General features: G+C 40.2%; 1 protein-coding gene across 1 annotated transcript in view; it reads right to left on the bottom strand.

The window, feature by feature from the left end:
• Positions 1–16,168, bottom strand: part of adgrv1 (adhesion G protein-coupled receptor V1) — a 97,437-nt gene that overhangs the window by 48,875 nt on the left and 32,394 nt on the right. The window contains exons 28-60 of the mRNA XM_026343554.1: positions 15,501–15,640; positions 15,008–15,373; positions 14,547–14,790; positions 14,232–14,447; positions 13,933–14,148; positions 13,599–13,843; positions 13,325–13,506; positions 12,705–13,203; positions 12,284–12,593; positions 11,884–12,093; positions 11,123–11,253; positions 10,880–10,979; positions 10,564–10,746; positions 10,293–10,456; positions 10,020–10,107; positions 9,007–9,085; positions 8,783–8,921; positions 8,339–8,480; positions 7,276–7,541; positions 5,449–5,624; positions 5,180–5,307; positions 4,881–5,062; positions 4,623–4,769; positions 4,423–4,503; positions 4,059–4,323; positions 3,216–3,338; positions 2,864–3,086; positions 2,531–2,735; positions 2,235–2,381; positions 1,838–2,093; positions 1,212–1,414; positions 359–535; positions 71–253 (exon numbers count right to left, since the gene is read on the bottom strand). Coding sequence (XP_026199339.1) covers positions 71–253; positions 359–535; positions 1,212–1,414; positions 1,838–2,093; positions 2,235–2,381; positions 2,531–2,735; positions 2,864–3,086; positions 3,216–3,338; positions 4,059–4,323; positions 4,423–4,503; positions 4,623–4,769; positions 4,881–5,062; positions 5,180–5,307; positions 5,449–5,624; positions 7,276–7,541; positions 8,339–8,480; positions 8,783–8,921; positions 9,007–9,085; positions 10,020–10,107; positions 10,293–10,456; positions 10,564–10,746; positions 10,880–10,979; positions 11,123–11,253; positions 11,884–12,093; positions 12,284–12,593; positions 12,705–13,203; positions 13,325–13,506; positions 13,599–13,843; positions 13,933–14,148; positions 14,232–14,447; positions 14,547–14,790; positions 15,008–15,373; positions 15,501–15,640 — 6,416 coding nt within the window. The remainder of the gene's footprint in view (positions 1–70; positions 254–358; positions 536–1,211; positions 1,415–1,837; positions 2,094–2,234; positions 2,382–2,530; positions 2,736–2,863; positions 3,087–3,215; positions 3,339–4,058; positions 4,324–4,422; positions 4,504–4,622; positions 4,770–4,880; positions 5,063–5,179; positions 5,308–5,448; positions 5,625–7,275; positions 7,542–8,338; positions 8,481–8,782; positions 8,922–9,006; positions 9,086–10,019; positions 10,108–10,292; positions 10,457–10,563; positions 10,747–10,879; positions 10,980–11,122; positions 11,254–11,883; positions 12,094–12,283; positions 12,594–12,704; positions 13,204–13,324; positions 13,507–13,598; positions 13,844–13,932; positions 14,149–14,231; positions 14,448–14,546; positions 14,791–15,007; positions 15,374–15,500; positions 15,641–16,168) is intronic.

Raw genomic sequence — 16,168 nt, 5'->3', positions numbered from 1 at the left:
ACAAAATAGCAGTGTGCAAACTGGACCAAATGGGTGACATTTAAGGGATCAGGGCTTTTAAGAAAGTTACCTGTCCATCCTGAAAAGTGATGTTTCCAGCTGTCGGGCTGAAATCATCAACATCAGCTGTAGCTGGCCGACTCTCCCAATAGAGGACGAGCCTACCAATCGTACCAGCAAGTCGTACCACAGACAGATGGATGATGTTGTCTTGTGATGGTAACTCATATGCCAGCACACTGCCATGGATATTCTGTGGAAATAAATATCTTAAATAGCAAATATTATATCACAAATAAGACATTTCTAGAATGTTCATGTCCAAACTCATAGTCATTGAGATGATTCCTGTGTTCACCTCAGAAACGTTGAACTGCAGAATCCCTCGAGGGTCATCATTCTCCTGGATGGTCACTTCTGCTACTTCCATACCAGGCCTCTTCACACTTGGCTGTCCTGCCCCAGTTGAGCCGCTAACCAACTCAACACTGGTGATATTTACCATGAATTTCTCTGCCAGTTCTGGCACGTCATCCTTAAAAAAGACATATATACATATACACTAAATAACATAACGACATTCATGCTTTTTAACGAACATGCCCTATATCTTACAAACACATTCATCATTTTAATAAGCTTTGTCACCAGGCTCGTCTTACGCTTACAGCTGTAGTTAAATTTGCAAAAAACATTTACATTTACACAATCACAAATCATTATTGCAGGTCTCATTAATGGAAAATTAAAATGGGCATGAGTATGGGAAGACGACATTTACATTTAGTCATTTGGCACACACTTATCAAAAGCACTTTACAAGTGGTACAAGGTACAAGGCTGGCAAAATATCTGTGCCGAGGAGAAAAATATGAAAGTAAAGGAAGAGATTTTCCATTTCATGAGGTGCAAGTACAAAAGGAATCTTTTTTTTAAGATTTGAGTACAGTGAAAGTTGTGGAAGTGTTCTGTTTTCAGTAGATTAAAGATGAAGCTGATGAAAGACAGGAAATTAAAATATTTATTATTATCTAATATTTTATTTCATTAAATATTTGTGACCTGGTATTTTACTTTCTTGGTTTTGTAGAAGACAAGTTAATTCTTACTATGTTGACAAATGTCAAAAACTGGATCTTTTTTATTATACGTCCTTCAGTAAAAATAGTACATGTAATAAATTTCTCTGTTACCCAACAGTCAGTCCTTACCGGTAGGATTGTGATGGTGACTAGGGTCACAGTAGCACCATTTATCATGATGATAGTATCTTCTTTGGCAGCATAGTCCATTCCTGCTGCAGCTTGGTTGGATGGAGGGTAGGATAGAGCTGGCCTAGTCTGGTAATGGACTGCCACTTCACCTGAAGAGCCCTGCTCCCTGACTATTGACAGAGTCACGTTGACTGGAGTCCCTGTAAAACAGGAGAAATACATGTAAATCAGAGAATATTTAAAGGACAGTTTGTATTTATGCATGTTGTTCTACTACTCAGACTTCTCTGACATTTTGGCCCAAGTCGCCAATACACAGATTAAGACAAAAACAAAATGACATTACATTTTGGAAATTGCAGCATATCTGATTTAGTCATAAATAAAAAGCTGCTTAAGACACCTTATCTAAAAAAGTGAGAACACTTATTTGGTAATAAAATAAATAAATAAATAAAATAAAAAAACATAAACTTGCAGTGGCTTTTTCTGTGGCAACGAGACAGCATGACTGAGTAATGTGTTTGAGGTTAGCTAGAATGTAATGTCTTTGTACTGTGATCCAGTATAAACCCACATTACTGATTAATCATTCATTAAGTTCTTTCCACAGAAATTCTTACTCTGTGGTTCTTGTGTTAGTGTAAACAGGGAGTCCAGATGCCATCCAATCACTCCATAGGGAGAACCATTTGGTAGTATGGAGAGCAGGGCCTGTGCCTGCTGCTTGTCAATGACTGCGGCCTGCTGTAAGTCCTGTAGTCCCACTGTGGTCACATCCATGAGGGTGATTGTGACATTCTCTCTCAGCTCTGGGATATCATCTGCGATCACAGTCAGCGAGATGATTGTAACTGACTGACCCTCTGCGAACGTTACCTATAAAATAAAACTCATTTATAATTTGACCATTGTTTATTTTGGTATGAATCTGACTCTTAATCATGTTATGAATATATTTATTTATGTCTAATGTGATCTGTCATACACTGGTATCATAGAAGGGCAATGTTCACTTACTACTCCAGAAGTGGGGTAAATATCTGCCAGACTGCCACTGGCAGCCCAGTGAACAGTCAGTTTGCCAAAAGTCCCTCTTCTCCTCTCCACACTTAAAGAAATGTGATTATTTTGTTCCAACTCTTCTACCTCCACAAACAGAGAATTCTGTTGAGAGGCAATTGCAAAATATCTTTTTAACACAATAGCTGGTGGTAATGCTTAAAAACACTAATGAAATTATTCAAGAGATGGTTAAAGTATCTTAAGATTTAACACAAGGCATCTGTATTATATCAAAAGGTTTCTCTGCTTACCTGAGCAAAGCGGATGACACCATGGGCGTCATCGTTGGTTGGGACAATTATAGTCACCTGACCACCAAATCCAATCTCAGCCCCGCCCTTCGGATTCTTCAGGCTGACCCTGAAGTACTCCTGCACCTCTGGTGTATCATCATCTATGATATTTACAGCTATTTCAAGTTCTCTGTCACCTGGTGCAAAGTGCAACTCGCCAAAACTGGATTTAAGTAAATAAAGACAAACACAAAATACATTTTAAAATTTCTTTGTGTCTTGTGTCTCCTAAAATAGGGTTTGCTTGGAACAAAATCTAGCCAGCCTGGCTTTTAAATACAATGAGTTTACCTGGGTATGAAATCAGACTGATTGGAAACGGAAGTGAATTCATAAATAGTGGAGCTATTCTCTTCGGCAGAAGCCAAGAGCATCTTAGTGCTGTTGAGGGATGGGGCCATTAGAGACAGGTAGTTAATGGCTGGTGGGGCCCGTAGCACCATGGCAAACAGGTTAACATCAGACCTCCAGGAGTAGAGTGATGAGCCATTTCTTCCAGCTAGCAGAGAATATGCTATGAGGAAGAAAATGTAATTGATTTAATCATACTGTGTGGTCAAATGATTTTAATAGTACAAATGATGAAAGATGACAAAAAGGACAAATTATATTTGTACAAACAAAACAGTGTATATATGCTTACTAATCCCAGAAGGACTAGTGAAGAGGTGAACAGAGGTGAGGCCTGGGTGAGAAATGGACTGAGATAAATATGGTGAGGCCTGCCCAGACCTCCACTGCAACACTTCACAGGATGGAGAGAGACCTGGAGAAAGATCCAGACACACAAAAACACATAAAGACTTGAGTGCTATCATGGTAGAAGAGCATATTTATGTAAAGTAAGGACTGGTCTGACTGACACACCCAAGACTGACAAATTACAACCTCTGTGTGCCTCTGCGGCTCTGCTCTGCTCTACACTGAGGCATTTCCCATAAACCCACAACAGATCTGAACTAAGAAAACTCACCACTTTTGCAGACTCAGAGGGATTATGTCTCATCAAAATATACAGAGCGTAGTATAAATATATTATCTGGCCCACACTGTGAATTTTGTCATCTTAGTTGAGACAACAGAACAAGGCTGTTTTGTCTGCAAAAAGCACATAGTTTCTGTGGGCCTTCTAAAGTATCACTGATTTGTTTGTACTATCCAAACCAACATATAACCACTGTGCAATCCACTAGAATGTACACGGAGAGTACAACCACAGAAAAAAGCATGTCATTATTGCAAAAACACAACCATCCTCTTAGCATACCGCAGACTAAGTGCACTTGACTCCCATTCTATGTATGTACTGTATGTAATCCTCGCACCACAGTCTTCTGAAAGAAAGAGCCTCATACCTTTTACAGTGATTAATTCTACTTTACAAATCAATTTACTTGTGATCAACTCTGACTGGAGTTATTTAAATGTGCAAAATAAACAGTATTCATTGATGTCAATGATGAGATGTCAAGAAAAGACAGATCACCTTCAATAACAACCAACAAGATGGTGTCCTCTGATCTTGTGTTGATTATCTCCACCTGGCTGATTCTGCCAGTCAGTGGTAAAGCCTGAGGATTCTGAAATCTTCCATTGGTCCACTGAAGCAGAAGACAGCTCACAGTCTGTCTGTCCACGCATACCACAAGGTGGGGAATGGATGCACGAGTGAAAGGAGTCAGACTGAGGATGTCCTGTTCGAAATCTAATGTCTGGAGGAGGGTCAGAGCACCTCCAGTCCAAACAAAAATCTAAAAAAAAAAAGAGATATATATATATATATATATATAAAAAGGTGAGTTAATGACAAAAATTATAGATCATCTTAACACTGAAACAGGAAGCCTCACCTGGCTTGATACTATCAGATATTCTCTGCCTTCAGTGGAGAAGTGTTTTACATCCAGAGCTTCAACACCTACTGTTTGTTCCTACAGAAATCAATATTGCCTCAAATCATAAGACTATAATACAAGACAATGCATTGATGATACAGTAATGTACACAAAATGTGCTAGTGATCGTGTACCATGTTTGCATTTGTATTTACCAATGTGACATTGAGGTCCTTCTGCAATTTGAAGATGCTGAGATTGTGAGCAGGGAAGAAGGGAGGGCCATTATGTGTAATGCCTATGTAGGTAGAACCATTCACTGTAAACCCAACACAAGAGCTTGGATCCTGAATCCTAAAAGACTGCAATGACCAATGGACAGACAGATTTTAATGCTAACATTGCTGGGACTCAGTAGCAGTTGGGACATGACTGTGTGTGCTGGGTGAGCCATGATGCTGTTGTTAGCTTACCTCTACTGGCACGAAAACACCCTGCCAACGATATAGTGTGGCCAAGGTGTGGGAGGATCCAATAACAGGCCTCCTATCCAGCCTCACCGCCAAGAAGGGATTCTCTTCAGGAAGGGAGCACCAAGCAGAGGTGGAGCTGTCCTCAAAGCTTTGGTAAACACCCATCACTGAGAGGTAACCCTCTAGTTGAGGAACAAGGAACAACAGAAGAAAAGAATGGGATTTATTTGAGAGAGTTCAGGAGGTTGGAGTGACTTTTAATTAAAATGTCAACTCAATTATTTGAACACTGGTCTCACTAGAGGCAATAGCAGTGTCAGACTGTGTCTCCCATTCCACACTGACAGCTGACTCCAGGCCATTACTGCGAGACACAGTAAGGAAGACTGTTTCTCCACCTTCAGCAGCAACCACTTCTGTGTAAGTTCTGTACAGAAAAATACAAAATGAGTAAGACTACATCATCATATCTTTGCATGAGTGTTAATACAAGTGTTATTACACTGTATACTGGGAGAGTTCATCATAGTCTAAATGTTGAATCCAATTGGTACAATTACATTGATACCTGTTGAGAGTGGGTCTGATGCGGAACAAGCCAGAGGGAGCCAGGTTCTCCAAAACGGTAATGAGAATTTGCAGTTGGTCACCCAAACGCGCGCCTCCTGTTGGGCTGGACAGGGTGACTGTGAAGGTTTCATTCCCCTCAGGTTCAGCATCCAATACTGCCCAGATCTCCACCATCTGAAAGAGCACAGATGAGAAGAAAGAACTTTTAATAAATCAATATATGTATGTATGCTCTTTCAAATACTTGCAATTAACATTTACAGTGGCAAGAAAAACTATGTGAACCTTTTGGAATTTCATGGTTTTCTGCATTAATTTGTCATAAAATGTGATCTGAGCTTCATCTACAGTAACTCACAACAATAGAAAAACACAGTCTGCTGAAAATAATAGTACCCAAACATTATATGTTTTCATGTTTTTATTGAACATAACATGTCAGCATTCACAGTGCAGGGTGGAAAAAGTATGTGAACCTTTGGACTTAATAACTGGTGGACCCTTCTTTGGTAGCAATAACCTCAACCATTTCCTGTAGTTGCAGATCAGACCTGCACAACAATCTGGAGTAATTTTGGACCACTCCTCTTCACAAAACTGTTTCAGTGTAGCAATATTCTTGGGATGTCTGGTGTGAATCGCTCTCTTAAGGTCATGCCACAGCATTTCAATCGGGTTGAGGTCAGGACTCTTACTGGGCCCGTCCAGAAGGTGTATTTTGTTCTGTTGAAGCTATTCTTTTGTTGAATTACTTGTATGCGTTGGATCATTGTCCTGTTGCATCACCCATCCTCTGTGGTGCTTCAGTTAGCGGACAGATGGTTTTATGTTTTCCTGCAAAATGTCCTGATAAACTCTGGAATTCATTTTTCCATCAATGACAACAATCCGTCCAGACCCTGAGGCAGCAAAGCAGCCCCAAACCATGATGCTCCCTCTGCCATGTTTTACAGTGGGGATGAGGTTTTGATGTTGGTGTGCTGTGCCTTTTTTTCTCCACACATAGTGTTGTGTGTTTTTTCCAAACAACTCACTTTTGGTTTCATCTGTCCACAGAATATTTTGCCAGTAGCACTGTGGAACATCCAGGTGCTCTTTTGCAAACTTCAAACATGCTGCAATATTTTTTTTGGACAGCAATGGCTTTCTCCGTGGTGTCCTCCCATGTACTCCATTCTTGTTTGATGTTTTCCTTATTGTAGATGTGTTAGCATGTGCCAGAGATCTCTAGTCTTTAAGTCTTTAAGTCTTTAGCTGACACTCTAGGATTCTTCTTTACCTCATTCAGCATTCTGCGCTGTGCTCTTGTAGTCATCTTTACAGGACGACCACGCCTAGGGAGAGTGGCAACAGTGCTGAACCTTCTCCATTTGCAGACAGTCTGTCTTACCATGGACACATGAACATCAAGGCTTTTAGAGATCAACAATTCTTGATCACAGGTCTTCTGAGAGCTCTTTTCTGCGAGGCATGGTTCACATCAGGCAGTGCTTCTTGAAACCAGTAAACCCAAAACTGGTTTGTGTTTTTAAAGGGCAGGACAGCTTTCAGCAACACATCCAATATCATCACACTGATTGGACTCAAGGTTGGCTCACTCCTGGCTCCAATTAGCTCTTGGGGAAGTCATTAGGCTAGGGGTTCACATACATTTTCCACCCTGCACTGTGAATGTTTACATGTTATGTTCAATAAAAACGATAAAGATCAGAGCACATTTTATGACAAATTAATGCAGAAAACCATGAATTGTTTTCCAAAAGGTTCACAAAGTTTTTCTTGCTACTATATAAAAAGTAAATATTAAAAAGCTAATTTCCCGCACCTTAAACCTGACTCCATCCTCCAGCACCACAAACCCTTTTGCTGGTGTCAAATCGTCTTCTGCCAGGCTCCCATTGGCATCAGCTATGGTAAACTGAACAGTTACCATGCCAAATGTACCTTCCTCAGGGCTTCGAACCACGTACAGCGTGGCCACACTCTCACTCAGCCCCAGCACAGACGTGGGTTCTTTCAATAAGAAATGCTTGCTAGTGTTAAAAGAAATTACACCATGTCCATCGTCACTGGCCAGGATATTGACGGTTGCTACAAAAAATAAGAATATATCATAGTTACATACGTGTGACAATAAATCAGCTTTCAATTGGCTGTGTTAAAAATCATTAGTTTTAAATTTGTGTGTGCTTAGTTTGAGTGTTTGGCTGTATCACCACCCACATCCTCAGCAAAGGCCAGCTGTCACCAAGTGCTTCAACCCCTAACGTGATACATTCTCTGGATGGGGTATTCACAGTGATGATTCATCAATGTGTGTAAATGGTGGGGTACCAGCTTTCGCTCTTGCTCTTTATTCAACTCAACAGATTGCTCACTCTGCTTCTCTTTGGATTGCATTTGCTCATGCCCATCCACTTACTCAGTGCTACACAAGACAGCTTCTGCATTAACCTAACAAGGAAAGTGCAGGTTTGCTAGTGTTGTTATTGACAATCAGCTGTGAAATGTCCATATTTTCATGTATGTTATCACATCTTTCCCCCTTCAGCTTGATGATAATGAATTCTTGGTATCAGATCATCAGATGTTGATGTGAGGTTGGTCTCTATGCAGATGGTAACAGAACCTGAGATTGGGAGTCACCATGCTGTAATCTGCTTCCAAGTCAAGGTTGCCACCATGTCAGTTATGTTCCTGTTTAGTGTTTTTTTGAGTTGTCTTGATCTTGTGCTTTTAAATGTCTCATGTCTGTCTTGATCATTTATTACACATTTTGTATTGCTTAGTATTTGACTAAACAGCGGAAGCCGTATGTGATCTCATGCGTATTGACTCTGAAATTCAGAAACTCTATTAATTTTATTGTAGTTTGCCCTCCTATCTACCTGCAGTATTTGTGCCCAGCATCAGACCAGGGGAAGGCTTGGACAGGATGAGCTGGAACCTTTCAGCTCCCTCAGGAACGGTGTCATCGATGATTTGCACTTCTACAAATTTATGCTGTTCACCGTGAACAAAATGAAGCATCTGGATGGATAGAGGGGTTATTGGTTTTAAACTTTATGCCACCACATGTCAATGAAGACTTAAGACTCTAAGTCATTCAGAGCATTACCCATAATACCCAGAAGGGCTAAGTCAGTGTCAACTTTCAGATGTGTCCTTTCTTCTTTGCTTTGCTATCCATTTCACTACCCATCCTTTTGGATAAGGAGTAAATTATCCAGTTGCACTTGACTTAGCCCTTTAGGATATTCATGCTAGTACAAGTATTTATTGATCTTCTGTGTAATTATGTACATGTTATACTGTGAGTGTAACTCTCTTACTGTTTCATTAGTATTGTAGTCCAGTCCCTGTTGAGCTTCCAGGTTCTGAGCATAGAAGACAAGAGAGACATTTCCATATGTCCCTTTGTTCCTGTATGCCACTAGAGTCATTACCCCTATTGTTTCATTCACTTCATACCTGAAAATGAGAACATATGATAATATTTTAATGCAAGTAAGTGCATATCAGCATAAGATGTGTTATTAATTTATGCTTTCCTTACATGGTGTTTGTCCATTCTATGACTCCTCTAATTCCATCATTAGCAGAAATGCTGACCTCTGCCACCAAACCCTGAGTGTCTGGAAAAAGGACAACATTCAAAGAGGACACTTACTATGAGTATTATTACTATAACTGTAGAAAGTAATATTAGCACCATTGCCAACATCAGTGCACATACTAATAGCCTGCTATGCTAGAGGAAACTGTGGAGGATCTAACTTTCGTCATGGCACATTTGAGCGACGGATTACAGTTAAGAAGCATCTCTTGTAAGTGGCTTTTAGAGGCTGAGCAGCCAAGTTGTTTGGGTGGACTGATTTATGACCCAATGAATAGTCTCCCATTGACTGGGCAGCCAAGACACTGGGAGGCTAGCTATGGGTTTAGTTTGGCTTTCTCTCTCCTCACCACACAGTGCTACTTGGCTCCCACCGAATCCCCAGACTTCCTCAATCATGGAAAGCATCAATCTCACCATCCAAGCCACATAATGACTGCTGCCAAAAGGGTGGCCGTGTGTTTACTGTGTCTCCAGGCAAAAGGCCGATAGTATTCTGGGAGCCTCCAAACTCTGCTCTGCCTGTAGTATTCTGTCTACTCATCATTTTCTAAAGTTACTCATTCATAAATAAGACCGTGGTTTCTATTATGTAAAAGCAGTGGCAGCAACTACAAAACTCTTTCATGGTTAATTTTGACAACTACAATGCTGCAGTTTGATGTAATACACAGGGATATTGTACATCAAACTACACTTTAGGCAAAGCTTGCGAGCACATGAATGCGTATTTTACCTGTCAATGTGCAATATACAACCTCTACTCACAAAACAGAGCAAGTTATGAGAAACAACAGAAAGAAAACAAATTTATAGAATTACACACTGCAAAAAACTTAAAAAAAAACAATATTATAATGAAGTAGAGAAACGACAATGATTAGAGAGAAATAATGTTGGAACTCAAAGACTGAAGTATAGATCTGCTCATCGCTGATAAAACGGGTCCATACCTATTTGTGGGACAGTGGCAAGAGTTGTTATGAGAACTGCTGATGTTACGTTAACCAGGAAAAACTCCTGCAACTCTGGAATGTCGTCCTAATAAAAAAAAGGAAACGAAAAACTTAACATTTCACATTCAAACAAATGTTCTTCAAAGAAGAACTTGTTTTAGTTAGCGAGTAGAAGTTTATATTGGGGTTATCTTGTTGAAACATGAAAGAGGAGAGAGAAAAGAACAGCAGGCAACAAAAACAACAACAACAAGCAGTCATGGTCTTTACCTCCAGTATGGTGACAGGGATGGCAACAGAAGTCTGTCCATCCTGAAGGATCACAGAACCTGTACCAGAGATGAAGTCCTGTCCTGGGTCAGCAAGTGCACCCTCTACCTGAGAGAGGTCTTGTAGGGAACCTCTAATAACCTCATAGGTGATATTCACTGCTCCTATATATAATTATTTACATGTAGTCAGGTACAAGGTAAAGGATTACAATGTATATAATGCATATGTTGACAAATCGAATGACCATATTTATACATGGCCCACTGACCTGAGGAGGCTCCAAACTCTCTATTGATATAGATGTTTATAGTTCGTTCCGATTCCTCTGTGGTCACCCTAAGGGATGATGGGGCAATGGTCAGCAGACCATAAGGCTTATCACTGGTGTCCACAGTAAGCACTGTCTCACTGCCCTTAACATCCAGGGCAGCATAGCCTGTCACCACAACACCTGTGTGGACGTAAGTGGCTTATTAATCTGTTTAAAAATTCTGACTAGAGTTATTTTGAGGTTTTTATTGTTTCTTCAAAAATGTTTCATGCAAAATTATCAGCCACAACAATACTAAGAGCAGATACAATACCATAAGTTCGTATGTTGGACAAGGAAACTTTGTATTCAGCTTTGTTTTCTGGAGTGGCATCATCAAGTAGCTGCAGTACTATGGTGTCATTTAGTTTTCCCTGGAGGAGATACATGCCGCATATTTAATTAGCCGAGATATCATTCAAGCTGTACCATTAAATATAAGACTTTATATCTGATTCCACCTTAAAGAACTACAATAACTATAATAACTGCTCAGTGTTATGCAGCTGGTGTTTACCTCAGTAAAGAAAAGTGTCCCTGAGGTTTGGGTGAACGTACGGTGTACAAGGGGCCCTTGTATAGTCCAGTCCACAGTGACATTCCCCAGACCTGGAGCTGTCCTCACCACTAACAAAGAAACCCTTTCTCCTATGATATGACATATAATAAAGTCAGTCCAAGAACTTCATGTAAAAACAACAATAATGACATATACTGTGTCATTATAAGTTTATATGCAACAAATTTGAGTTTATAGAGAAATGTTATGTTGTGTGAGTTAAAATAATATATATTGTAGGTTTGTAAAGATGGTTACATTTATGGTATGTGAAGTTGACTTAGATATGAAGTGTCTTACTTACACTGTAGACCGCAGTCTAGGTAACGTAAGGTCTCTAATTCTATGGAATCTACTTAGGGAGACTTCAACAACTCATGAATAAATAATTTTTAGATCATGATACATGACCATAAAGTCCATCTGTTGCTGCGTCCTATTACTCACATACAATACATTCCCTTACATTTGTCCTCATACATAATTAGTACACATCTCTACCCAAAGGGAGAGGACACAGGGTGTACATGTAGAATGGCAGAGGTAATCAGGTATAGACTGAATTTCCAAACATTTTTTTTTTGTTCTTAGATTACAACATAACATAAGACAGAAAAGAAAAAACAGGAGAGATGACAACATCCAAACATGATGTTCTCCAGTCAGGATTCCAAATGTGAATATTGCATTTATATTGTAAAATAAAAACAATGACTTACCTTCTCTGACAATAACAGAACGTGACGTTGGATGGAATCCTATTATTCCAGCCACATAATCGTTAGCCAGTATCACTATGGTTACAGTGTCAGAGCTGGGCAGGATTCGACTTCCTCCCTCCGTATTAACGAGACCAATCATGAAGGTTTCGCTGTCCTCTGGCTCAATATCATCTCTGATTACTATCTCTATTGTCTTCTTCAGATCACCTGGAGTCAAAGTGGATAAATGTATATTCAATACTAGCAAACATACTAATGTGCTTTTAGCGATCTTCAATGTTACAGAAATTAAAGTGAGGACCTGTAAACATCAAGAACCACTGGACTATTATTAATTTTGATAAAATCTGGGTTGTTAATAAAATGTTAATCAATACTCAGTGAGTAAATCACGTACCGTCAAAGACTAAAGTCCCTCCAGTCCCAGTGAAGTCCACATTTGGTGTGGCCTTTCCTCCAACAAACCTCCACTCAATGGAGACTTTCCCCAGATTCCCTCCTCTCCTCTCTATAACAAGTGGAACAACAACCATAGGTTCTTCACGAACCTCTAGGTAGAGTCCCTTGTTAGTGGCACTCGGGTTCAGACTGTATATCAGGAATACACCAAATGCGTCTCCATTCATGCCTATGGTTACCACAGCCTTTTCTGGTCGGCCAATTGAAGGCAGGTTCTTTTGTGCCACAGTCAGATTTATCAGCTCTACCTTCAAACAATACATACAAAAACTTATTTTTGTTACAAAGTTTGCCATAAAATTGACATATAATGCAGAACACATTTAAAATAAATTATACCAAATAACGTGTGTGTTTACCTTTAAGATTTGTATGGAGAAGCTCTCGTCCATTTCAGGATATGTATCAGTTAAGATTGAAACTGTGAGGTTGGCGATCCCTGACCCATCTTCCATGAAAGCACTTTGAGTTGACACAGGAGTGTAGTCGGTCCCTGCCTCAGCCTGGGCACTGAACAGAACAGCAGCTGCAGTCACATTTTTCACGTAAGTCATAACCTGAGATTTAGAAGTCAGCTGGTCAGCCCCTGAAGCTACCCATGTGCAGGATGCAGGGGTCACCCCTGATGACAGTGAGAAGGCTTGGCAGGACCGCTCTCTCAAACAAGAGGCGGCACACACAGCCAGAGGATCTGTCTGACCAGTGATGTTAACTGTTATAAGAGAGGCAGTGGATGGGATGCCTGCTTTCGGGAGGTTGAAGTACATCAGCAGTTTCTGGCCATTTGCCTGAGCCATGCCAACAACGTCAATCTCTGCAGTGCTGTACACAATTTCCAACTGACCGAAGTAGCCACCACTTGAATAAAGGCCATGGGAATGACAGAGAAGAGACAGTAGATAGACTGATTAATGTGAGTTGCAGGACACAAAAAATGTAATAAAAGTATCATTGTAGAAGAAAACACTAATCAAAGTACCTCCTGCGGACAGTAATATTGGCTTTATAAACTCCCTCCAATGGCTCCTGAACACGGTAAACTGACTGTTCAAAGTACACCGTCCCATATGGGTTGTCATTAGCAGGCACTGTTATGTTAACCACTGTTTCAGCTCCAAGGTTTCCTTTATTACTGGCACCAGTAAGCTCAATCTTAATTGTCTACAAATGACAAGAAAAATTTAATCAAATGTAATATAAAATTAAGGATGTATAATTTCACATAATCTGCATTTTCACTGTCAACTCCTTACCTCATTGATTTCAGGTACATCATCAGCCAATATCTCTAATCTGAGTGTCTTATTGGTTTCTCCAGGAGCAAATGTCACTTCTCCCGAAGTGGGTCTGATGTCCCCCACTGCTATTCTGCCATTAACAGTGGCCTGCCATTGGACTACGACTGTGCCAAATTTACCAGCCATACGCACAATATGAAATGTGACCTCAGTGGAGTTAAATGCTGGTTCCTCTATAGTAACTGAAACAGCCTGAAAGACTAGATGGAAATAATAATTAGTTAATAATAGAACCTAAATTTAGATCAACAAACTGAATAATCCAAAATCAAGGATAATGCTTACTAACCAAAAGCACCAAAAGGGTCATCGGAAGGCAGTATGGTGATGGTGGCTTTTGTGGGCTCCCCAAGGAGAGCTCCACCAGTGGTCTGGTTGATCAGTTCAATGAGAAATGTCTCCTCCAGCTCAGGGACCATATCATTGATGACATAGATGGGTACAGATTTACTGGACTCTCCTTCTAGAAGAACCACGTCAGTGGAGGCCACACTGTAGTCCTCACCTATAGGATTACACACATGCACTTAGTCATGGGCATGGCCTATCTGCTCACATACAACTCCATACTCCCAGTCCAATACTTACTGACTCTAGCGGTGCCAGGTACAGCTCTGAACTTGACAGATACGTCAGCAAAACTCCCCCCTGTGCGTGTTACATTTATTATAGGCCCTACGTAGTGCTCAGCTACACTGACAGCAGAGGCAGACAGCTGGAGAACTCCAAAGGCACCGTCGCTGGCCTCCACTATCACCTGGGCTACAATGTCAGTCCCGGGGCCCAGAGAAGGGGAGTTGGTAACTAGAAGGAAGATGATTTATCAGTTCAGTGTAGTATAGTTGAAGCATAATTATACTTTTTTTTTTCAGGTGAAATCTCTCACTGAGTGTGTCATCTTACTGAGCCTCTCCTGCTCTCCTTTGATGAGTTGAACATTGATCAATTTTACAAACACTGCCTCATCTCTTTCTGGATCTTCATCATCCAGTACTCGCAGGGTGATGTTTGCTTCACTCTGATTAGCCAAGAACACAACAGAATCCTGGAGTGGGACAAAATCCCGTCCCTCAGTTGTTCGGCCCACCCCAGGGGTCCTGTAAGGATCGGGATCTGCTTCATTTAGTGTCCCATACGTAACTCGCACCTAGACGAATTCAAATAGAAATAGCTCATATAAGTTTATATATATATATATATATATATATATATATATATATATATATATATATATATATATATATATATATATATATATAAATGTAATATATTTATGTATTCTAACAATAAGACACAGACTTCTAATTGGCTTTAATTTCTATAGTGCTTATAAAGGTTGTGGAACATTTCACAGTAGGACACACCTGACCCATTAGGCCTCCCTGTCGCACGATGGTGAGGGAGACAGTTGTGTCAGCTTCAGGAAGTCGGACAGACCTTGTTATATTTGCAAATATGAAAACCCCATAAGGATTGTCGCTGGCAAGCACAGTCAGAGAAGCGTGTGTTTGGACACCCAGTCGACCGTGGGAGACATTAACCAAAGACACGTTAAAACTCTTGTCTAACTCTGGGATCTCGTCCTCGGCCACAATGATGACAATGTTCTCTGATTTCTGACCTATACCAAAGGTGATGTTCCCAAACCGACTGAGGAGTTCCCCCTCAGACCTTGGATCAGTCTCCCAGTACAAAGTTACATTGGAGAGGTCCCCGAAGGACCGCTTCACCTGGGTAAGAACAAAAAGGAAAAGCACAATACTCAAAACACACAATTAGGATAAGAGCAGTATTAACAGATTGACTAACACCTAACTCCTTGAGCCTCACTTATACAAAACTGTGCATTACACTAACCTGCAAGACCACAAAACTGTGTCCATCCTCAGGTTCTGTCCCATTAACATATAGGGATTCAGGACTAAACTGAAACACTCCATGAGCATCATCAGAAGCAGCAATGGTCACCGTGATGAAAGATGCCTCTCCCAAGATGGCTACACACAAAATACCAGAAAATTATTATTATTTTTTACTGATATATTTTTTTCCATTTTTAAGAGTATTAATTTGAATTAAATAAAAAGGCTTAATGGTCACAAAAGAGCACATGGAAATATGATCATAATCCACAAATAATGCATAACTTTTTCCCACTAAATAAAGTGACATTATGGTCAAGACCATCAGAGTGAAATATCACCTTCACATGGTGTCTATAGGTTATTTTAGAAAAGGTGACAGCAGCCCTAACTTTGTGTGAAACATGCATTCGAAAATCTGTTTGCTTTTCCCACATTACTCTCCTTGGGTACCTCTCTCTGACATGGTGCAATGTAAACACAATTAAGCACACATTCACTTGAATACACACACAGTGTATGTGTGTGTGTGTGTGTGTGCATGCAACACACATGACCCAACACACATCTAAGTAATATCAACAGTTCAGTTGCAAAATGTCAAGAATTTCAGATTAAATTAGGCCTCACAGATCTCGTGAGAAATTACGTGAGTGTAACTAT

The sequence above is a fragment of the Anabas testudineus genome, chromosome 9 (assembly GCF_900324465.2).
Source record: "Anabas testudineus chromosome 9, fAnaTes1.2, whole genome shotgun sequence".
NCBI lineage: Eukaryota > Metazoa > Chordata > Actinopteri > Anabantiformes > Anabantidae > Anabas > Anabas testudineus.
This window is presented reverse-complemented; position numbering and strand designations above follow the sequence as displayed.